This window comes from Podarcis raffonei, chromosome 3 (assembly GCF_027172205.1).
Source record: "Podarcis raffonei isolate rPodRaf1 chromosome 3, rPodRaf1.pri, whole genome shotgun sequence".
Classification (NCBI taxonomy): Eukaryota; Metazoa; Chordata; class Lepidosauria; order Squamata; family Lacertidae; genus Podarcis; species Podarcis raffonei.
Window position 1 is genome coordinate 4,715,780 of NC_070604.1, and position 23,443 is coordinate 4,739,222.

At 41.8% G+C, this 23,443-nt stretch overlaps 1 protein-coding gene across 6 annotated transcripts in view; it reads right to left on the bottom strand.

The window, feature by feature from the left end:
- The window catches only part of PKHD1 (PKHD1 ciliary IPT domain containing fibrocystin/polyductin), a 251,132-nt gene that overhangs the window by 72,641 nt on the left and 155,048 nt on the right, over positions 1-23,443 (bottom strand). For all 6 annotated transcript variants that reach the window (XR_008329334.1, XM_053380395.1, XM_053380397.1 and 3 more), the window contains 7 exons: positions 18,077-18,142; positions 16,705-16,842; positions 9,392-9,529; positions 4,565-4,678; positions 3,187-3,274; positions 1,678-1,832; positions 714-860 (listed from right to left, as the gene is read on the bottom strand). Coding sequence is in view for 5 of the 6 variants with exons in the window: in XM_053380395.1 (XP_053236370.1) it covers positions 714-860; positions 1,678-1,832; positions 3,187-3,274; positions 4,565-4,678; positions 9,392-9,529; positions 16,705-16,842; positions 18,077-18,142 (846 nt within the window). In the remaining variant the exon portion in view is untranslated. The remainder of the gene's footprint in view (positions 1-713; positions 861-1,677; positions 1,833-3,186; positions 3,275-4,564; positions 4,679-9,391; positions 9,530-16,704; positions 16,843-18,076; positions 18,143-23,443) is intronic.

Below are 23,443 nucleotides of genomic sequence, written 5' to 3' on the forward strand. Positions count from 1 at the left end.
AGTGGGATCTTTGAATAGCAGGCACCAAACCCCATATGCCATATTATAACTGCTTTCAGACTCCCATCAAAATGTCACTGGGCATTGCGAGGGGCTGAGGAAACAGCACTCTCACCCAACATGTTTCAGTCCATTTCGTCTTGAAGCCCCAACCTCCAAAACAGCACAAGAGTCTTCACTGTGTTTCCTGTAGTCAAAACAAAAAATTTTTTTTCCTTCCAGTAGCACCTTAAAGACCAACTAAGTTAGTTCTTGGTATGAGCTTTCGTGTGCATGCACACTTCTTCAGATACTGAAACAGAAGTTGCCAGATCCTTCTATATAGTGAGAAGGTGGGGAGGGGTATTACTCAGAAGGGTGGTGGGAATGGGTGATTGGCAGATAGCTGTGATGAGCCTGTTGACCTATCTGTAACTGTGTTTCCTGTAATAAACTATAACCTTGCTATCCCTCAGCAAGTGCATATTTCTTTACATATGCACTCCCCGGTGTGGCAGAATGGCACTTCAGCTGGCAGGGTAGAAAATTGCTATGGCATTCCCCCCATTTTATGTACAATTAAAGATACAAACAAATGTGCATAATCTGTGTTGTCCCGTATACACACCATCATAATAGGAGGCACAGTGGCTGCAGACCTCGAAATGCATGGGAAGGTTCTCAGCTGCACTAGCTGAGAAATTTGAACAAAACAGCTGTGAGTATTTGAGTACCTGCATACTGGGCTCCACTGGCATGGTGTCCCACTAAGATCGCCCCAGTACAATCCATGTCAGATTTAATTTGTATATTTCTTGTGAGAAGGCCAATCTCTGCAGCCAGAGGAATCCATTGTCCATTTTCTAATCTGTGGGATTGTCCTATACATGACATAATAGAAGGTAAAAGCAGGTCAGTTTTGGCCATTCAAATGTCTCTGCTTCAAAAATCAGAACAATAAGGTCCATTTCACTCTGGGTTCTCCTACTGGGTGACCAGCAAGAAAGTTGGAAGACTGCTCACTCACCAGTAGAATTAAGAGAAGGGGTTATCTGTCAGAATTCACTAAATACTGAACTAACTGGGAGATTTCTCAGGCTTTCATATGAAGCAGCAGGGAAAACAGAACCAACTGGACTAATCACATCCCAGAGAAAATGAAACAGGAAAAGGAGACATTTTCCAGAATAACTTGGGAGCATTATGCCTAGGGCTTCAAGTCCAATAATTGGGCAAGCATTGATGCTGTCAGTTTAGCACCAAAATTTTGTTTAGATCACTCTGGAAGGATGTGGAAAACTCAGTGAACTCTGCCTGCAGCCCCTGCCCCATATCCACCCCCACTTCCATCCCCATATACCATATACCATATGAGGAAGGATCACTCTATGTTATGTAGCTTTGTTTTTTTATATATTGTATACCACCCTGTGATCCTCAGATGAAGGCCAGTAGAGAAATAATAATAATAATAATAATAATAATAATAATAATAATGAAGAAGAAGAAGAAGAAGAAGAAGAAGAAGAAGACAGGGAAGGCCAGCAGGAATGATCCGTGACTTATGGAATTTCCACCCTTTCTGGCTATTGGAATAAGGAACAAAATACAAAATACAAAATAAAAGCTAGTTAATGTGCCAGGGGTCCCAAGGATAAAACAGCCAACATACCGAGCCAAGGTTGAGAGTTTGCATACCTGTGTGTCTGTGGAGCAGACGTTCATGGATTCTAAGGCTACGATGGTTGACTTCCTCCAAAGTGACTATTTCAGCCTGATGAGCTTCATAGGAAGACGAACTGATGACAATATTGTCTCCATAATGCCAGTCCAATTCGTCTTGTACCATAATCCTATAAACCTCTGCAGAATTAATGTGAAGATCCTACACATTTTTTAATGATACAAAAATAAACCCTATAGGGGGAAATGGTTTAGCAAAACAGGAGAATGCTAAAGCAAATGATCTATAAGTGGCAAAATAATATTATATGAAGAATACTGCGGCAGAGTAAAGGAGATAATTTAGTAGTCTTTTTTCCCCTGGGACAATTGAGGGGAAAAATAAAGTTTAAAATGGTATGGCAGAAAGATACTGACACCTAGATTTAGATTTATTCAAGTTTGTATTTGCCCAGTACAAAAAAGTCCCTTGTCAGCTTACAACAAACAAAACCCATAACATCAGTAATTAACATACTCAAACTACGATGACCCATTAAACTGCTAAAACATCATTGTCACAGTTGTCAATTGCCTGATCAAAAGAAATAAAATCACCCCCTAAAATACCAGCAAACGCCCAGGAATGGAGGAAACTGAAGAAAATCTATATAGGATATATAACAGAAGGGAAATGATCAAATATTAGGGCTGATCAGATAATGTCACTGAAAGCAATGCTTACCTCTAGTCACTTTAGAATACTTTTGTCCCCCACTTATCAAATAAACCTGAACATTATTAAAAGGTGAGCATATTTTCCAAATATGATTAGAAGGTAGGAAAATTGCTGCTCACCTGATCCCAGGGTGGGCAGCAGTTGTAGCCCTTCATGATCACACACACACACACCGGCTGCCTGGGGTGAAACGCTCTCCCATGGGCGGCTGGCTGTTGTGGAATCCCCCTGACCACAAGGGATGGCACGAAAGCCCACCATCCTCAGTTTGGAACTGTCCAATCATGAGCAGGTTGGGGGGTGGAGTCTGGGGGGAAGACCATAGTCTTCACTCCGGTCCACCGCCTGGAGATATAAGTCTACCTACACCTTCAATCCATAAAAGTAGTGGCCAATTCTAAATCCCAGAATGTTGTATTGTGCAGTTTGTTTACACCTGTGGGTGGGATTGCCTTTCACCCACCAGGGTGTGGGGTGCCGCAAGTAGGTCCACAATCACTTCTCTTTAGCAACTGTATTGCAGAAAAAGTGGTGCCATCAGTCCATGTGTGCAGTCATTTTAGGGTGACAGCGATCATCCACCCAGTTGTCTAGCATCACCCATGCGGCCAGACCAGGAAACAACAAAATCATATAGACAAATCTACAGTTTCACTACAAGATCCCTTATTGGCTGTGATTCTGTAGCCTACAAGAAGCAAATGAACCAAAAGGATAAGGGGCTGTAACTGAAAAAGATCCTGTCCACAGTCATCAGCCACTTCATCTCCCAAGACAGAGGGACAAAAAGAAGGGGGGGCCCTTACCTTTCATTGCCAGGGGCAGCTTCACTTCCAAGGTATGTCCAAGACTTCTGGGTATAAGCACTATGCATCTGCAGCTTCCCATAAACACCTTGAAAGGGGAAGAGAAAACCATGCTGGGATCCAAAGGGCCCCCTTTTCAATAGCTACAAGGTCTGGCACACACTAAGCAGGGATTTCCACTCTTGCCACATAAAGTGTGGTGGCCTGGGACTCGGGCTCAGACTCGGAGCCAGAGGAGTCTCAGTCCGCACCAGATACTTTGCCTCAGGCGGCATCTGAACCTAGTCTGGGGCCTGATCCTGAAGAGTCCCAGTCTGCACAGGCTCCCCTGCAACAAGCACCAGCTGCGCCAAGTCAGGGGCCTCAGCCTGCCCTGGCTCCAGATGCAGAGATGACCTCGTTGCCCTCTGCTGTGCAATCATGTGCAGCTGCTCCACTACCAGTTGGGTCAGGAGAGGCTGAGGCGGCCTCTGGGTCTAATAACCCACCGACATCTCCTGAGCTGCAGAGACTCAGGTCTGAGAGAAGGAGAGACCTGAGTACTCGCAGGAGGAGATAGGGAGGTGTGTCACCGGGGGATCAGGACCAGCTGTTACCCCAACAGAGTTAAAAGGCTGCTGGACCCCGCCCCAGGTTGCGGGAGCAACGTTGTTGTTTGCCAGAACCTGCCTGTGATCCTGTGCCTGACCTTGCCTGGTTTCCTGCCTTGGCCCTGTCAGACTGACTCCTCGCAGAACTCTTGGATTCGGGACCAGACCTGGACCGTGTTATTTGGGTTACCCCCGTGCCCGGTACATAAAGCACCATTGCAAAACAGAGATAAAAAGCCTCAATATACATCAGGGGTGGGGGATATGTCTGGCTCCTTATCAAGATCTGCCTAATGGTAGGGCAGGGCTTGAGTGCTACAGGGTTCTGTCACTTAGAATAAGCCCAGGGGTGTCCAACTTCCAAGAGGCTGCGATCTACTCCCACTGTAAATAAACTGGCAGTGATCTACCCATTGGATTGACCAGAGTTGTTGGGGAGGCTTCACCAATGGGAGGATGACCGAAGTTGTTGAGCTGTTTTTAGGGGGAGATACCAGAGTTGAGCTCTGGTTGGACAGGCCAGGATTAAAGGAAACAGACAGGTGGAAGCAAACCATGTAGGCTCATTACAAGGATTTCTGACCAGTTGCAAACTAAATAGCACCAGGGCTTTTTTCCCCAGCTGAACTCAGTTCCAGCACATGTCAGGTGGGTGCCATTGCCTTTATAAGAGAACAAGGGAGGCATCCATGGTGAGTTCCAGCACCTCTTTTTCTAGAAAAAGAGCACTGAATGGCTTCTTTTTCCTATGCACCTTAAAGAACTCAAAATATGTTACTTAACCGTACCAATGGTTCCAGGATCAGCACTTAAGCCATGTAATCGATCACAATAAACTCTCTCAGATGCACGAAGCAGAATTTGCACCTTTCTTCCTCTTTCCAATGGATGCTGCAAAGTACCTGACAGGGGGGGAAATGAATGGCCATTATTGATTGATTTTTATTTTTAGCATACTTTTCTATAAAAGAAATTATCTCATGTCGCTGCTAATAAATCTAAAAACTTTGATAAAAATGTTATCATTAACAAAGACATCAAATGCTAAAAGGCAAGGGAAATAAAATTGTAACCTGTAAATCCCCAAACTTGCTTGTGAAGTCCAAGTATGCCATTGGCTTACTGTATTGTGCAAACAAGACCATTATAACATTTGTAGCAGCAATGGGTAAAAATAGGTAAACTAGGTGAAAGCAACAGGCAATAACTTATGAGGTACAGCACACAACTAAGCATTAGAGGTATAATAATAATAATAATAATAATAATAATAATAATAATAATAATAAATTATTTATATCCCGCCCTCCCCAGCTGAAGCTGGGCTCAGAGCGAATGGGTGTTTTAAGTGCATCTCTGGGCACAGGAAGAGAACAAACCCAACAGATCTCCCCAGAAAGGCCATTCCAATAACTAATGGCTTGAAAAGTCAATTGATCGGGGGACATAAATTTCCATAAAGCAAGGAAGTTGAAAACCATGAATATTTTGCTTAAATCCATTCATGCCCAGCAAACAGGAGAGTCAGCTTGGCCCTGCAACCGTGGGTGCCCAGGGCTGTGGGTGCCATGCACAGAAATTTGTGGGTGCCATGCACTGTGGGTGGCACCGAAATTTGTGGGAATCCGGCCCCTTCGTGGGGAATTTTGTGGGTGCTCAGTCACCCAGGGCCCCAGGGAGTTGGCACCTATGCCAGCAAGCCAGTTCAGTTTACCTCTAATTTTATCCAATGACTTCTCTATAAATTGAGCATATGGCTGTGTGTTACTCAGTTCTGTGTACTGCAGTTCCAAATCACTACTCTAATACTCTAAGTGATAAAACTTCATTTTGCAGTTTCATGATTAAGAGACTTCCCCAGTCCAAGAGACTTTGCTTTGCCCCACCCCCCACCCTGTCTATGACTGGACAGATTTTTCTACATTCCATCCTAAACCACCCTGGTGCTTGCTTATGACACAGCAGATTCTACCAGGCTCCAAGCAGACATGGTCTGCCTATGTCTACTACTTGACTGCTCCACTTCAGCAGTCCAGTTCCATCTTGGTTCCATCCAATAGGCCAGCAACCCTAATGAGAACACAATAGTTCTCTTCTTTGCATGCAGACATACACACCAACATGCATGCACATTACATACATGCTGATGAGGTCTGAGCTGGTGTTCACTGGCCAGGATAGGGGTATTGGGAGTGTGGTGGATAGCTAAATGAAAACATTGGCCCACTGTGTGGTGGCTGCGAAAAAATTCACTGTGTCTTGTATTCTGCATAACATATATATTCTACAGATGAAATGTCTAAATTCTAAGTGTATTCTCCAGTCTAACAGAAAAATTGGTAATGCACATGATGAGAAAAATGAAGCAAAAATCCAGAGGAAAGTAGCTGTTATCTTGCAATGATGTCTCTATACAGTAAGCTGTATTCCAACTGTGAATCTATTTATTTCACCGAGGGTAGTTCAGTGTCTCAGAAGAAAATGGCCTAGCATGAAACAGATACTTGGAGGGGAAAGTAGGGCAATTTCTGCCCTAGAGAAATGTAAGCAGAGTCCAGTTAGAGAGTTCAGCATTCCTCTAAAATTAGAGATTAAATCAATTATACAGCACAAAACTGCAGCAGATGTAGAATTAAAGAAATAAATCTGTGCAGAATTAGCCATCATGTCATGATCTTTTAACATTTTAAAAATTATGCATTTGGTGAAGAGAAGAAAGCTTATAATATGTATCCTTAAGAAGCATTCTCCTCGTGAACCTTAAAAAATAATTATATAAATAAATGTATTGTGTGCAATTAATCTTTTATTAAGCTGTCATCGCCACAGCTCTGATTAAGAATAAGCATAAGTGGTCCTGATCCTGGATGTGGTGAATGAAACAAAAAAAAAATTCCCCCTCAATTTCCCCCAGAAATGTAGTACCACACTTCATGCACATGACACTGCTACAGAACAGAAAAATCTTCCACACCTAGCAAATTTGCATGAGTAGTTCTGACTGACATAGAACTACCAATAATCTACCAATGAGGGGTGGGTGAAGTTTTAAAAACAAAAAACCCACAAAGTTTATATATTGCTCAATTGGAAGAAAGCCTCTAAGCTGTTTGCAAAGAACATTCTGAAATATTAAAAATACCAATAAAAGCAAATGTTAAGAACCAATTGACATAATTTTTAATCAAACTATAAATAAAACCAGCAATTCTGAAACTATTATAAGTAGTCAAATTGCATGTTTAAATTACATGCCTGGGTAGGCATGTCTGAACAAAAAGGCTTCTAGCAGGCCCCTAAAAGGCAAAGAAATCCACTCAATAAATAAAGAGTAGACACAGCCACCCTGAAGGACTGGTACCTCTTCAAGCATTAGGCTCCCATGCAGTTCTCAGCTGGGGACGACTACTTCCCCTAGTACAGTGATTCCCTAATCCAGGGATTGGGAAATCTTTTTGGTCCGTGTGCAGATTCTTATTAGGATCTGCCTCACACTCCAAATTTGACAGGTGGGCAAGGCCAACCTGTTAATTTCCTGACATCACAAATGATGTCAAAGGATTTGGTGCTTTGAAGTCCCAAAGTTGAGGCTTCAAAGCACTAGCAAGCAGCAGGACATTGCTAAAAGCAAGGCTATTCCCACCCTCAGCTGCTGAAACAAAGCGGGGGGGGGGGACACCTGGACCAAGCAGGATAACCTTCACATCAGCCAATGCGGAGAGGGGGAATCCTATGTAGCGCTGGGTTCCTGCTTTGTGCAGCCCTTCAAAGGCTCCCAACTATCAGTTAGTTGTCAGCTGTTTTGGAAGCTGCTCAAGTTTCACCCTTTTGGCAAAGTCCACCCTTGGCTGCATGACACTTGTAGGATGGATGCAAGTGGCTTATCCCAAATGGCCTTGCAGACCAAATGGGGATGACTGCGCCTAAACAGTGAGTAGTGAGAGTCTGGAGGAGATAAAACTGATGGTGGATGAGTATGATAGGAGCGAGCAGAGGAGACATTTAATGTGAGCATAACGGGGGAATCTTGTATAGCCAAATGAATAGAAGGCTCAAGGGAGATCCAAGGATAGTAACTCGGCAGTTCCATTATTGGTCACACCAGATGCCATTGAGAAAGTCACAAAAAACTAGCTTGATAAAATAAATGTTATGTCCTTAAAAGAATCCACAGCGTGTTCCTTATCTTCAAATAAACCACATCTGGAATTCCCACTACGTTAAGGGAAGAAATTCACTTCCAAGTGTCTCTCTCTCTAGGCTTGCGGCTCTGGTCTGGCTCTCTATGCTAAGCACAGAATTACCTTTCTGGAAAGGCACTGCCATCTTTTCACCTGCATTTCCAGTTTGCATCAGTGCAGAATCTGAGTCTCGGACGTTTCCCTGCCACAGAGGCTATGGCGTCTTCTTCTATTGTTGGGCAGAACAAAGTGCAAGGCCCAACATAGCTATTAAACTAAGTATTGTCTATTATTAATTCAATTCTTCATGCTGGATATGGCTTTTTCATTTCCTCTCTAAGTGATAAAAATCTGCCCTGCCTAACTCTGATTCGGGATCTTTGAAAAGCATGAGATGGGCTTGGAAATTCATAAAGAGAAAGTGCTTCCAGAAACTTTTGTATGTAAAAAAGAGAGAAAAGTCTCCATGTTCTTCAAAGTTCTGTATCCAAAGAAGCAGCATTGGATCTGATACAATCAATACAAGAAAGGCTTGCATTTTTAGGACTGAGAACATTTATGGTCTGGCAACTCTGGGAAGAGGAGGGCTTTTGCCAAGCTGGATGAATCTCGTGGGAACACATCCAACAAAGACTCTTCTTGTACCTTACAGACTTATTTTGGCATAAGCTTTCATGGATCCTGTGGATCTATGGACCATGGTCACTGCTAGTTATCAACTATTAAGAATATCCATATTTGGACTTAACCTGCTCACTAACTCTTAAACAGTTATTTTATTCCCAAGACAAAAATGTATTCTAAAATGTTTCCATTTTTCCAAAGCCATATTAACTAGATGGACCCCTTGAGATTAACCAGAAAAAAGTTGCAGGTTGCCTTCCTCAAGTACCCAATTACTCAAATTCCCCCTACAAAGTTCCTAAAAAAGCAATTTTGAAAAAGGTCAAAGAGTGACCAACACAGCAGTATTAAAAGGCAAGGATCCCTGTAAGTAACTAAAATAGCCTGATTTGTAAAGCTTACGATGTAATGAATTAGGGAAAATGACTTGTATATCACATATAAATAATTAGTTGTCTTCATTGTGAATGAATGGGCTCAATGCAATGGGCTCAATCACACTTGGGATGATGATGAATTAGGAAATAACGGATAACATACTGCAATATTTCTTCAGGAATGCTACTCATGTTCAAAGAGAAAAAAATGCAACACAAAGAGTCCTTATAATCTCAATTTATATGGCTAATAGCTCCTGGACATGGATCAGCCACTCAGTGTTATTGGTATCCCCGCCAGCCCCATGAAAGTATAGTCCTGCTGCTGGTGTTATTATCAGTAACAGCAGTGGGGATGTGTAGATGTGTTGTTTGTCCTTGACCAGCACCCAGCATGCAGATTTCCTGCTGCTTATTTTTCTTCTTCACTTACCCACTCTCAGTTCACCGCCAGCAATCACAATACAGGCTGCGCTAAGTACATTGCTGGAATTTGATGGGAATTCCAGTGTGCCCTGGATATAGAGGCCTCGTACACGAGGAAGAGTTGTATCCACAAAGATGCTTCTGCCTGAGAAAGAGGGAGGAAAGGGAGGGAGAAGCCTGTGACGCCTGTGGTTTCAGTTCAATAAAAACACTTAAGGAAGCACTCTGCCTCCGACAGTCTTCAAATTTGAAATGAAAGAACGTATAACACAGCACCAAGAAAAGAGAGTAGAAGATCTTCATGGCCAGATATGAGGTGCTTTCTGGAGCAGCCCCTAATACTGTTCAAATAATGACCTACCTGCCATGACAATGAAGAGTAATGGGGGGATGGCATACGTTTTAATGGAACGCTGACCCAAAGAGCAACAAAAATGCCCCTTGCTGTTGCTGTGTGACTTTAAAAGGGAAGTGGGCAGGTGCTGGCTTTCTCACTCTGCGCATAGGATACCACGGTGTACCTGACATGGCTACCAATGTGCTCACTTCCTTCCTCAAACCACACACAACAGCCTCTTCATTGTTCTCAGGCTCATGGCAAGTGGTTGTCTGTATTTTCAATCCAGACTTCATGCACACTTTAATCTCTCCTAGCGAAACTAATTGGTTTAACAGTACTTCAGTGTGCTGGCATTGCAGTAGGTTGGTGTTAAGTTGCTAGAGAAAAGCAGCAAACATTTGCACACACATACACACACACACAAAGATACCTGGACCATGATTAAGAGGCTTTCAAAAAATGATGCATACTGCATTCAGAATCTCAACATACTACTGTATCATTAGCTCCTGCTGCTACTAAAATAACAGACCTAATTTAATTAGTCTGTAAATAAACACATGACAATTCTCCCTTGATCTCTTTCTCCCAGTCAGCAAAGAAATTCAGTGAAACACTTGCTTGTGAATGCAACATATTTTTTTAAGAGACATAAAGCGAAAGGATTGGTCTTCATGCTTCAGATGGGCTGCCTGTGTTTCTTCCACATTGCCTGCCACTGAGCTCCGAAGGATGAAAAAGTTACACAACAAATCAATCTGTTTTGTCATTCAGACACCACATTATCATCAGGTCAAGTTACTAGTCAAACAAACAGTGGAAAACAGATGGCTCCAAAGTGAATAGAAGGCCTCTTTTCTTTCCTTGTGCTATAAATAAACAAAAGAAGCAGAGGTCAAGTAGATTATGAATGGAGGCAGAATGGCCAAGTATCCATAGCTGCAGTTTGAATGACAGAAAGGTCATTTGGGTGAACTCTATCTATGTCATCTACTGTTACTTTATTAACAAATAATTCAAACTTCCTTTTTTTAAAGCAAGATTTTTTTTTCTATGTTGCACTCTGAAAAACAACATAGAAATTGTTTTTTGCTTTAAAAGGAGACCATTTCTAACCTCGGGGCATAATTTCAAATATTCAAAATACATTTAACCCTCCATTCTAAAGACACAGATCGGTGATTTTCAGACTATTGACAGGGAAACTCTTGGGGAAGTTTATCCAAGACTTCTCAGTAAGAAGACTGACAATTGCAGATGTTTCTCTGAGAAATAGCTATTTCCCCAGGATGTGCAACCACAGCAGCATGTTGCTGTTATCTGGAGCACACACTCTGCTCACGTGGGACAATAAAGTGAGACCCAATTGGTCTTTAAGAAAAGTTCCACACCAACTCATTGTGTGCGTCCTAGAATGCGCTCCCTAAACTCAGCAGCGCAAGCGGGTTTATTGGTAGACAAGTTAGTGCTGAAAGATTTCCCTGGAGGAAGAAAATGTGAGAACTACTGATCTAGGTGACCACAAAACTATGGGGTTTGTGTAGTACCTTGGAATGGGGAAACACTTCCAGGTCATCCTCAGAAGCCTTTGGTACAGTGGCGTAGCGTGGGTTGTCAGCACCCGGGGCAAGGCAAGTAATTTGCGCCCCCTAACCCGTGGATTTGCGCCCCCTAACCCATGGATTTGCCCTAACCCCAGATGTTGCGCCCGGTGCGGCCGGCCCCCCCTGCACCCCCCACGCTACGCCACTGCTTTGGTATTAGAACCTATACCTCAGAAGTACAGCAACTCCTTAGGAGGGGGTTACTGCTCTTCTCACCTCAAATAACTCCCACTAAAAAGGTAAAGGTAAAGGGACCCCTGACCATTAGGGGTTGCGGCGCTCATCTCGCTTTACTGGCCAAGGGAGCCGGCGTTTGTCCGCAGACAGCTTCCGGGTCATGTGGCCAGCATGACTAAGCCGCTTCTGGCGAACCAGAGCAGCGCACGAAAACGCCGTTTACCTTCCCGCCATAGCGGTTCCTATTTATCTACTTGCACTTTGACGTGCTTTCGAACTAGACCCTTACAATGGCAATTGCCCAGACCACATTCATGCCGACACCTCATTAAAAGTGTGAACCATAGCAACATTGATCATTCTTTCTTTACTGTTGATTTGCATAGGTTCTTATCAAATGCACTAACAGAAAGCACTCCTGCTTATGCAAGGCAAGGTACTAGATTTCCATGGGTCCCCTCCTACCCTCCCTCAAGCTGCTCTTGAGATTTGAAGAGCCCCCAGGAACTCTACAGGAGCTGGCACAAAGAGCTGCAGTCCTGGTGGGAAGCAAATGCCACAAGCAGAATAATTTTATGCTAGAACAAACCAACCACTGGTTAAAATTCAGTAAGTTGACATATTACAGAAGATACCTTGCACAAATTGACTTGGAAATCAGAAAATAATACAGTGTCACAATAGTACACAGAAGCATAGGAAGGAAAGCCATTGTAGCTAAATTAATTTGGGGAAACCAGCCTAAGACAAGCATTTTTATAAGACATTAGCTTAAATCCTTTGTCCCCCCTCACTGAACAGAAGGAGCTTGCATTTACAGAATAAAAACTTAAGATCCAAGTCAGTAAGTGCATGCATAACATAGTCCGTGTCATCCTAGAGTGTATACTTCATCTAGTTCTGTTATTTATTTGCTAAGCCACATATCCTTAGAAATAACTGAGCCTTTAAAAAAAAAAAAAGTACTAACTTCCTATATACCGTAATCACTGCTGTTTGAATGTGACCTTACATCAGCAACACAGATTTGTTTATTGTTAACTTGTCATGCACAAAAATAGTTCTGCTGGTGAATGAATGAATCTGATCATCATCATCAACAACTAAGGGGCATAACCAGAATGGTGAAACCACAGCCACTCTATTTTATGTGCTGTTGGAGTGATGCAGAAATATATTCAACAGAACAGCAGAGGGCTCTATTGTAGAGCTAAGCTCTTTCCACACTCCTTTAGGAAATGAAAAAAACTGAAGCATCTTATTCACATCTTGCAACATACATCTATTTGTAGCATTAAATAACTTGGGGCCAAATATTGCATACTTTAGGTCATATAAACCTTGGGGGGAAAGGTCACGTGTGACTCATCTCTTTTCTCTCCATCCACTCTACACCACTTAATCAGCAAATGCTAATACATAACGAAGAAGGATACAACTCTAATATCTAAATTGATACACCATTCATGCATGCATGTTTTTTGTCTGGAGAAAAGTTCAGTAATGACACAGCTCTGGCATAAAACAAAACTTGCTAATGATTCAAGTAATGACACAAAATCCCTTTGATCAAGACTTGCACTAGAAAATGCCATAAATATACCACCAAGTGGAAATCAGGAACAACGGAAGCATTATTACATGAGATACAGGGCTCCAGCATTCATCTCTTCAAACAGAAAAACTTCAAAGCAAATCAGAATCAGAAAGAATAAAAAAAAAGCCCACTAACAACAGAGCAGATTCCACCACTAAAAAACAAAACTGCCGGAGGCTACATGATATCATATCTATACAACATACAATTGCTAGAAATTATAACATGCTTTTCTCTCGCACACAGTATTAGGGGTGCATTTCATTTGAACTTTGCATACAAATGTGAAAGCAGAAAGGAGAGCTACTGAATTTTGTCTAGAGTGAAGCCTGTGTTCATGCATGGCATAAATTAACGCATCCCTAATTTCTGCACCTCACATAAGAAGCACACTGGCACGTTAGGCTTGTCTATGGTTATTGTTTTGACTCCTGGTGTGGAAAACAGAATTCTTTACGCAAGCACACAGTCAAGAGAAGGAAAAGTGGGGAATTCTTAAGAAAAGAGTAAGTTAAGAGAGAGAGATCAGCTACGAAGAAAATTAAAGGAGTCAGGCAACACACATCCAAAAAGAAGATTAGAATATGGCTTGCAAGAACTGCAGACTATAAAATGAAGATTTTAATATCTTATATCTTTCCATGATCTTAGATATTAAAATCTTCATTTTATGCTCATGGTATGAGGAAAGGGTTACAAATATTTTTACCAGAGGGCTACAGAATGAAAAAAATGCATGTTCTAAAGCATGAATGACTTAACTTTTAAGCAGTACACTTGTCTTGTTTCTATTTGCCAATTAAGTATTTTGCTTTGGTTTCATTATTCAGTCCATGGTAGTGTTGCTTCTTTAAGCCTTTTAAAATTAGGTTTATTCAGAAGAGCTCAGGACTAAACTTCCAAAAGGAAGATCCTCCAGGTGTGAGTCTGAGGTCTGGGAATAATTTTTTTTTGGAGACTTTGACTAAAGCAAGGAAGTCAGTGACTCTCTTTCTGGTGACTGTTCTGAAAGGAAGAGGGTTTCATCCATATTAACCTCTTTAGAGGGCAAGGGGGTTGCACCCACAGAGTGTTTCCATTTTTGCATTCTTAGATCAGAGGTAGAAGTGAGGAAATTTATAGTCCTCCCAATATTGTTGGACTGCAACTCCCATCATCCCCCATCATTCGTCATGCTGGCTGGGACTGATGAATGTTGGGGCCTGACATGTGGAAAGCCACAATGTTAAGTATGGTAGTTTAATTCACTGAAATTCTAAATGCTTGTATGCATTACTATGTGTTTAAATTTGATTGGTTGGTAACTGAATTCTAGCGAGTTCTCTAGTAGTTCTCATATGATTGGATAACGTTGGTCATATGGGAGGTATCTAATGAAGGAGAGACTCCATTTCATGTGAAGCAAGATGGCTGTGTTTTAGAATCCACTGTGAACACTGCTAAGTTGAATAGAGTGTTGGAGTGCTTCTTCTCTGCCTGAAAGAAAGAAAGCAAAGCTGAAGGATGGGAAAAAGTGGAAATATCTCATAGGAGCGTTAAGGCATGGCTTAACAGAGATAGAGAAGGCTGAGTGCTGAGCTCTGGAAAGAGAGGAAAATACAGTTGTTTGCAAGTTAGAAGAAGAGACTGTAGGCCCATGCTTGGAGAAGCATGTGCCTGCAAATATTATGTTTTAATTTATCCATAACTATAATTTTCTGCAAGTAAAGTTTTTCAATGTTAAGTCTGGGTATTTGTTTAGTTTCCAAAGAAGGGTGTCACTCATATATACAATTTGAGCTTCTTAGCTGCGATTTCGCTACTCTTACTTCAACACACAAGTTCCCCCAACCTATCTTAGATGAACCAAAGCCCTATCCCCTTTTGGAATATAAAAAAATGAGAAATTGTGGATTCATTATCAGCATAACCCATAGAAGGTTGTTAGGAATAGCTGTGGCATAATTTTGCTTACCTATTAGGGCTGTAACTAAAATGCCAGTGATTAAATTGCAGGCATTATGTCCTGAGAAAACATGTATATATGTATTTATTTATGTATGTATGTAGATGTCATGGGAGGCAAGAAAACATGACAAAGTATGTGGAGATGACAAATAAACATTTAATTTTAAGGTCACAGAATCACAGAGTTGGAAGGGCTCCTGAGGGGTCTTGTTGTGGTCATATAGACAAGCCCCTGTAATGCAGGAATGTCAACTAAAGCATCCATGACAGATGGCCAGGCAACCTTTGCTTTAAAAATCTCCAAAGAAGAGTCTATTGTATTGTATTGAACTTTATTACGGCCATTGGCCCATCACACGACAGTTTCCCATACCAACATAATGTACTTAAACCTCCAAATTTAAAACCGCCAAAACTTACAAAAAACAGACAAGAACCAAAGCAAAACAAAAACAAAAGACCAACATCATACATTACAATAAATTTGTAACATAAACATCGCCCTCTACTCATAAATTAGTAGAAGACATCAATGGTGATATCACCTAATTACATCCTAAAACATAGATCATAGTTTAGAGGGATTATCCGAGCCGCACAGGAGTCCGTTTCTCTTCTTTAGGGATAGGACGCTGATCAAGAATCTGGCAACCATGAGTGATCTTAGGGGGTCATCATCATTTAATAGATATCTCAGTTTGGCTTCATTCGTATCATCGGCAATTCCCTTTAGATATTGAGCAAGAAACTTGCTCCTGGCCGATGAGTGAAATGCACAATCAAAAATTATCCCAAAGAAGAGTCCACCACCTTCCAAGGGAGTCTGTTCCACTGTCAAAGGGTTCTTACTATCAGAAAGGTTTTCCTAATGTTGAGTCAGAATCTTCTTTCTCATAACTTGAATCCATTGTTCCATCTTCCATGTGAGAGCCCTTCAGCAATTTGAAGATGTCTATCATGTCTCCTCTCAAATTCTTATTGATAGTGGTGCCCACTTTGTGGAATGCCCTCCCACCAGATGTCAAGGAGATAAATAACTATACAGCTTTAAGAAAATATCTGAAGGCAGCCCTGTATAGGGAAGTGTTTAATGTTTGATGTTTTATTATATTTTTTGGAAGCCACCTAGAGAGGCTGGGGCAAGCCAGTCAGATGCGCAGTGTACAAATAATAAATTTATGATGATTATTTTTATCATTATCCAGACTAAACATACCCAGCTCCTTCAAGCACTCCTCATAAGGCTTGTTTTCCAGACCCTTGATCATCCTGTCTGCTCTCCTGCACACATTCCAGCTTGTCAATATCCTTCTTAAATTGTGGCACCCAGAACTGGACACGGTACTCCAAGTGTGTGGTCTGATCAAGGCAGAATAGAGTAGGACTACTACCTCCCTTGATCAGGACACTGTATCTCTGTTGATGTAGCCTAGAATAGCATTAGCCTTTTTTGCTGCTGCATCACACTGTTAAGCTTATGGTCTACTAAGACCCTCTAGAGCTTTTTTTACAAACCAGGATAAAATCAAGCAGGCTTCAGAATGCCTCTGGGCAACCTGACCCAGCTTTTCTGTGTATTTATTTATTTCTCCCATGCTTCTATGGTTTTTCTCCTTATGCAAGACTAACTTTCACATCAGACCTTTTCTACTTACCAGGCAAAATGATGACGTCTTGACCAGTTGATGGTATGCTCTTATTGTAGCCACCCCAGCCCTTTGTCACACCATCCCAAGACTCAGAAAGAGACCATCTCAGAAGAGGTGGGGGTGGTGGAGGAGGAGGAACTGGATCTAGAAGCAGGGCAAATTACTATAAACAGTGTCTCTTTAGTACCTTATAAGCATAACCAAGGTGTGTGAATAAAGATGCTTATTCCTATCAAAACTGATCATTGACAGTACGCAATTCCATTACCAAGCTTAGATATTGGTTTCAACTGTCAAAGCATTTAATACATACCATTCATAACAGCACAAAAAGAGTTAATCACAGATTTATGTTTCTCATGGACACATATTCACAACCAAAACAGATACTTCCCACCGACCAACAAAATCACAGCATTTGAAGGGGAAAAAATAACACACCCACATGCACGCATGACTACTTTCCCAATCACTCCATCTTAACAGCAAGGAAAATTTTCCGATGTGGTCTTAAAGATCAGAAGATCTTAAACTATGCGAAAATTGAAAATTAGTGCAAGTTCCCCCCCCCCCAAAAAAATGCAATGATTTTTACTAATTTATCATTTCATCAAAAACATAGCACAACACAATGTTGCTTTTTCCTCTTTTTCGCGTGTCTGGCCCCAACCGTATAAGGTGGGATAGCTTAGTTTGGAGGATGAAACTTAGGACTCAGCCACACTGGACTAATTAAAATGTTATCTATGCGTTATAAACATATGGTACCAGATGGCGCTGTAGAGCTGTGATCTGTCCCAATGAGAATTTGCATTGAGAGCTTTTTTATATAGCATTTTTAAAAACAGTGTGTGCCAGATCAGTATAGATCCAGCCTTAATCTCAGGTTTGTTGGTTAAAGCCACACATTGGGCAAAAGATCCCTGCATTTCAGGGGGCTGGACTAGATGATTCTTGTGGTCCCTTCCAATTCTACAATTCTACGATTTGCCTTCCTAAACAGCTCTGATTTCACTGAGTGCCTGTTAGAGGAGGGCAGGAGTAGGGGTGTCAGAGATGTCAACCTAAAAAAGCATTCTTACTTCAATCTTCAGCCAAGAGCAGCTTAAAGGTCAATTTTAAATATCCTGTGTGGTGGAAAGTAGACTTTTCTCCTTTCAAAATTATTCTGTACAGAAAGACTCATGTGCACAAAAATGTGTTTCCGTGTGCACTTGAAGCCTAATGCACTGGAATAATTATCTTTAAAATAGTCTGAAGTTAAAGAAGGCACCATTATTCTTTTTTAAAAAAAAAATTACCCAAGTAATTAGCCCACAAAAGCATTGCAGATAAACATTTTTAGTGGTCTGAATAATCCCACACCTTCAACACATACCGGGCCCTGGTAAAGGGAGTGTGACTTCTGCTTGGAATGCCACTTGGATTGGGCCTTGACCTGTAACTAAATTTCAGAAGCCAACAGTTTACAGATAAAACTGACAAACAAATTAAAGTAGGCTAAAATATTATTCTACGATAATTTCCAGTTATAAACTTTGCTAAGCTTCTCAGTTACTGAAGGCATTTCACAACCAGTTAAAATAATCCATGGATTCCCCACCTCTGATTTTTTTGTTCAACCATAGACATATGCATTAAATAAACAAATACAAGTACAAACAACCAAAAGGAAAGAGAAAATTTCACCCTCTGGTCCCTGTTGCTGCAAGGTAACTCTATTAGCCCTCCATTTGCAGTAGAAATTTAGCAGAAAACGTTCAACTTTTTTGTTCAACTACATTCCAGACTATTTAATCAATACATTTATAGATTTCAGTGACCAATTCTGTCCTCTGAGAAACTGTATCTACCAGAGACAGACAATGAAAAGCACATAATTTATCTTATTTATTAAAATATAAAGGTATCCCCAGCTGAAGGCTCTTGGAAGATAAAATGAAATCATTACTGAATAATTACAGAATTATACAGTTGTAGGGACATATCACTAGGCAGACCTCCATTTTAAGATAGGATCTCCTACACTCAAGGCACCATACAGCAATTATCTGATGCACCAGATATTTATTGGAAACCTCAGTTTTAGCCTGTTCCATTGTCTCCCTATGGATCTTCTTCCATTGCTAAACTGCTGGTGTGCAACCATGTCCACATCCATCTCTCTGTAGTCAAATATATTGCAATAAAAACCAAACTAAATACAATCAACACTGTGGGATCAACTTTTATTTATTGCATTTCCCCCTGCCCCATGTTTCCTCCCATGTGTGATTTAACTCTCATTTTATCCTCACAATAGCCCGAAGCAGGTTAGCCTGAGGGACAGCCAGCAGGTTTAAGGTCATCCAGTCAATTTTGCTGCTAGGGGAGGATTTGAACCTTGGCCTCCCTGAAACAAGTCTTAGCATCTAGACACTACGCTATACTGGCTGTGCAACACCATAAGGTTCTCAGGCAATGGAAGTTCATAGAACAGTTGTATATACTCCACACTATCATCTATGCAAAGAAACAAAGGATCCCAATGCAAATTTGAGTGCCTCTTCACAAAATACAGCTTTAAAACCCTATGGCCCAGATAAAACCAAATAAAGGAGTGGGTAACGAGTACCATCAGTTTCCTCTCTGATTTTGGGCTTTGTTGGACACCTGGCTGATGTATTATTATTATTATTTTTAAAAAGTCTTCCTTTAATTCAGCTTTCCCAATCATTTCCCCCTCTTCTAGCTAGGAGTTGATGCATAGGAGGAGCAATATGTTCATCAACTATGTGGTGACAGAAAACTTTGCCTGTGGTTATTAGAAAAAGCTAAAACTTGGATAAATGACCACAACAGACACACATAAACAGCAAGCCAGAGTATTCTATTCAACATTAAGTGGTTCAACATATATCACATGAAAAAATAACATTGAAAGCTTTTAGAAATCATTGCCAAATCCAAGGAACTGTCAATGGTTTATGTAGCGTTTCATGTTCAGGTAATCTATAACAAACTTATTGAGAGAATGCAACCAGGATAGCACACATTAAGACTTCAAAGAAACAAAATGAGTTTCGACCAAATCTAACCAAGTAAACCATTAATAGATTAATTTTAGCTCAACAAAATAGATGGGATGGAAAGTGTCTACTGTTCTCCAACAGGGTGCATTTGGTCAAAGGGTGGCTTTTCAGCAGGCACCTAGATGGAAAAGTCATGTTAGGTACTGCAGGTTTTTAGGAGGATGTTAGATCAAAGGGTCATTGCAGGAGTCTATTAATTGAATAGAAGATGCAAATATACCAATTCACATCCAGCACCTCAGAGTTTTTGCTACCTGGGTTCACCATTTCCACTGTAATTATAGCATATAGTGATACATGAACTCCATCTTCATGGGCAGTTCTTTTCCACTGAGTATTCCACCGAGAGCCAGCATGGTGTAATGGTTACGAGTGGTGGACTCGTAATCTGGAGAACCGGGTTCGCTTCCCCAGTCCTCCACATGCAGCTGCTGGGTGACCTTGGGCCAGTCACACTTCTCTGAAGTCTCTCAGCCTCACTCACCTCACAGAGTGTTTGTTGTGGGGGAGGAAGGGAAAGGAGATTGTTAGCTGCTTTGAGACTCCTTAAGGGGAGTGAAAGGCAGGATATCAAGTCCAAATTCCTCTTCTTCTTCTTCATCATCATCATCATCATCATCATCTCACACCCAAACTACAGAAGATAACAGCAGTCTCATGTCTGTGTAGATGCAGGACTGATCTAGTCATGTTTAAGGCAGGGGTGAGCTGCAATTATTTTATTTTATTTTATTTTATTTTGGTATTGCTTTTATGGTCTTTCCAGTTTTATTGTTTATATATTACACACTACCTTGCTATTTTACATGAGTTGGTAGCATAGAAATTCTTCTACAAATAAATAAGGTAAAGGTACCCCTGCCCGTATGGGCCAGTCGTGTCCGACTCTAGGGTTGTGTGCTCATCTCACTTAAGAGGCCGGGAGCCAGCGCTGTCCGCAGACACTTCTGGGTCACGTGGCCAGCGTGACGAAGCTGCTCTGGCAAGCCGGCACCAGAGCAGCACACGGAAACGCTGTTTACCTATTTATCTACTTGCACTTAAGGGTGCTTTCGAACTGCTAGGTGGGCAGGAGCTGGGACCGAAAGACGGGAGCTCACCCCGCCACAGGGATTCGAACTGCCGACCATACGATCGGCAAGTCCTAGGCACTGAGGTTTTACCCACAGCACCACCCGCGTCCCTCTACAAATAAATAAATCATGTTAAAGCCCCCAAAGGGCATGTGAGATAGGGACTCTACCCCTGTTGCTGCTCTGCCTATTGAACTGCTGGTCCCTCTACTGGGCTCTAAGGGAAAAGCAAATTTGTGGGGCTGCCTTCCTGCTCAGTGTGCACTTTAAATCATGCATCCCCATCCCACTTTACATGTTTGTGAAAGGGCACCTTGAAAGACATGTCCTGCTGCCCCTGTGATTTATAAAGTAGGCTAATACACCAGTTCACAAAAATGCCTTGACAACGTTTCTTTACAACATACATGTAAAATAGCTTTAATATCTGACATTACAGAGATAAAAGTCAGACCATTCAGACTCCAACACTGAAGCTTCCATCCCAGTGCCGTCCCACAGACGGGGGGGGGGGGCAGGACCAGACTCAGCTGCTAACGAACACTTTCTTAATTGAGAGCTTTGAAGAATGTTCTCTGAAAACTCTGCATGTCAGGAAACACCATATGTGGTTTATCCATAACTGTATAATGTTTTTTGTTTTTTGTTTAGTGTGGTTTGGTTAAGGCAGACTCACACAACAACAGATCAGTGCACAATGAGTGAAGTTAGTCACCTTGCTTCCGATATCAGTTTGGGTTTTGTTTCCACTTTGCATGCAAAAAGTGTCCTGACATTTCAAACTTGAGAAGGCACACGGTCCTTCCCAGAGCACATCAGGGTGGGATAATATAGAGTATAAGCAGCCTCTGCTGCACTCCAGGATGGCTTCCTTCAGATGTTCAGCTTTCTGAATCACAATGTATTTTCTTTTAACTGTGTCATTCAGACTGAAGCACGAAAAAGAGTGTGTGAATTTAGGAGCACGCCAGTGAATGAGCTGGCATCTGATATGTATTTATTGACATTAAATTTTGGGTTTAATGCACTCCTGCCACTCTCCAACAATTCACTCTAAAAGGCTTTTAACTGGCACAAAAGGAGAGGGTCAAAAGTAAGTTGACCCCTAACAGAATGTACAATTATTAGAGAAGGCCAGGACAAGAGCAGCTGCTGGAACCCCACTGACATCGGAAAGTACTTCCAAAAGTCTGGTTATTAATAATACACCCAGGTTCCCCACCACCACCACCTCTACAAGGTCCCTTTAGCTTCTCTAAGAAGAATTATAGCCCTCCCTAGCAGCTGCAATAATTGTGTTCCCATTGTTGCACAGACCTCCCCTCGACCACCCCCTACAAGTGTCCATTGTTGGGGCAGAGTGAAGTGATTATATGCTCTGGCTGATACGGTTTGAGCCCAGCTGCCTAACTGCTGACACACGAGCACCGAAAGGGCGGGGGACCCACGTCTGCAAGACGGGGCTCTAACATGCCAGACCTTTTACATAAGTCAAACAGGAACAAATGATGCTTTATGGGTCCTGCTGACGGAGCAACCTCCTCTTTCTTTGAAGTGGTGGCTGCTTATAGGCTCTTACAGCTTTTCCTCTTCAGCCCAAGCAAGCATCCTCCTTTTGATATGCTACATGCTCATTATCTCTGCCCCATTTAATGATTTTTGATTGAAAGGTGGCAGCTCAGTTGCCAAGAGGATCGTTAAAGAGGCTCCACAGAGTCAGGCCTACAATAAAGGCTTTCCTTATGCAGTGGCCTAAATTTGGAATTTCCTAACAGCGTGTTCTTGTTCTTTGTGGCAGATAAGGGCTGAGCGTGAAATTCTTAATTAAGCAGTAAATAGTGTATGGGGTGTCAGCAGATGCAGCCTGTAGCCATGGAGACTAAGTCACATGAACATGAGAGCAGACACTAAACAGGGAGCCCCGGGCTTGGAAGTGAGTGGCAGCTGAAGAATCCTACAAAGCTTGTAAACGGGATTAATTAGTTGACTAATTATTTCAGACCATTAATGTAACTTAAAAATAAAGCCAGTTTCTAATATCATAACAAGGGGAATTCCGAGGATTAAAACACAAAACTGCCCTCTTTCTTCGTTGAAGGCTCAAATGACCAAGACCAGCAATGCGACAATGCTGATTTCCTACAGGACATTGCAAAAAAACAGAAACAAAGCAAAAGGAAAGAAAAAAGAAAAACCCTTCTCAACCTTTCTGCCCTAAAGAAGTTCTGCGAAGCCAAAAGTTGGTATATCCTTACTGGCGGAAGTCAAGAAATCTAAACAGTGGCTAAGGTGAAATAGCTTTGGGGTGCTGGGGTATGTGGAAACAAAAGCTCCCATTGCTTAGTCCAGGGAAGGGGCCCAAAGATCTAAAGTTGGAGAGCCAGACACTGACTACTCCTTCCTAGGGTTTCATGTACTTCTCCCTAAGTCCCAACATGTGACCAAAGGCATCAGATGGTCTTTCATGTCCAAAGAACAAGTTCAAATGCTACCAGCCGGATAGTACAGATTTCTTGTTTGTGGATAGGTGGGAGACTGGTGTCCAAGCATTACCTGAGCACTGAGTAGCATGGGGTTCCCATGTGTCCTGGGTGCTTAATG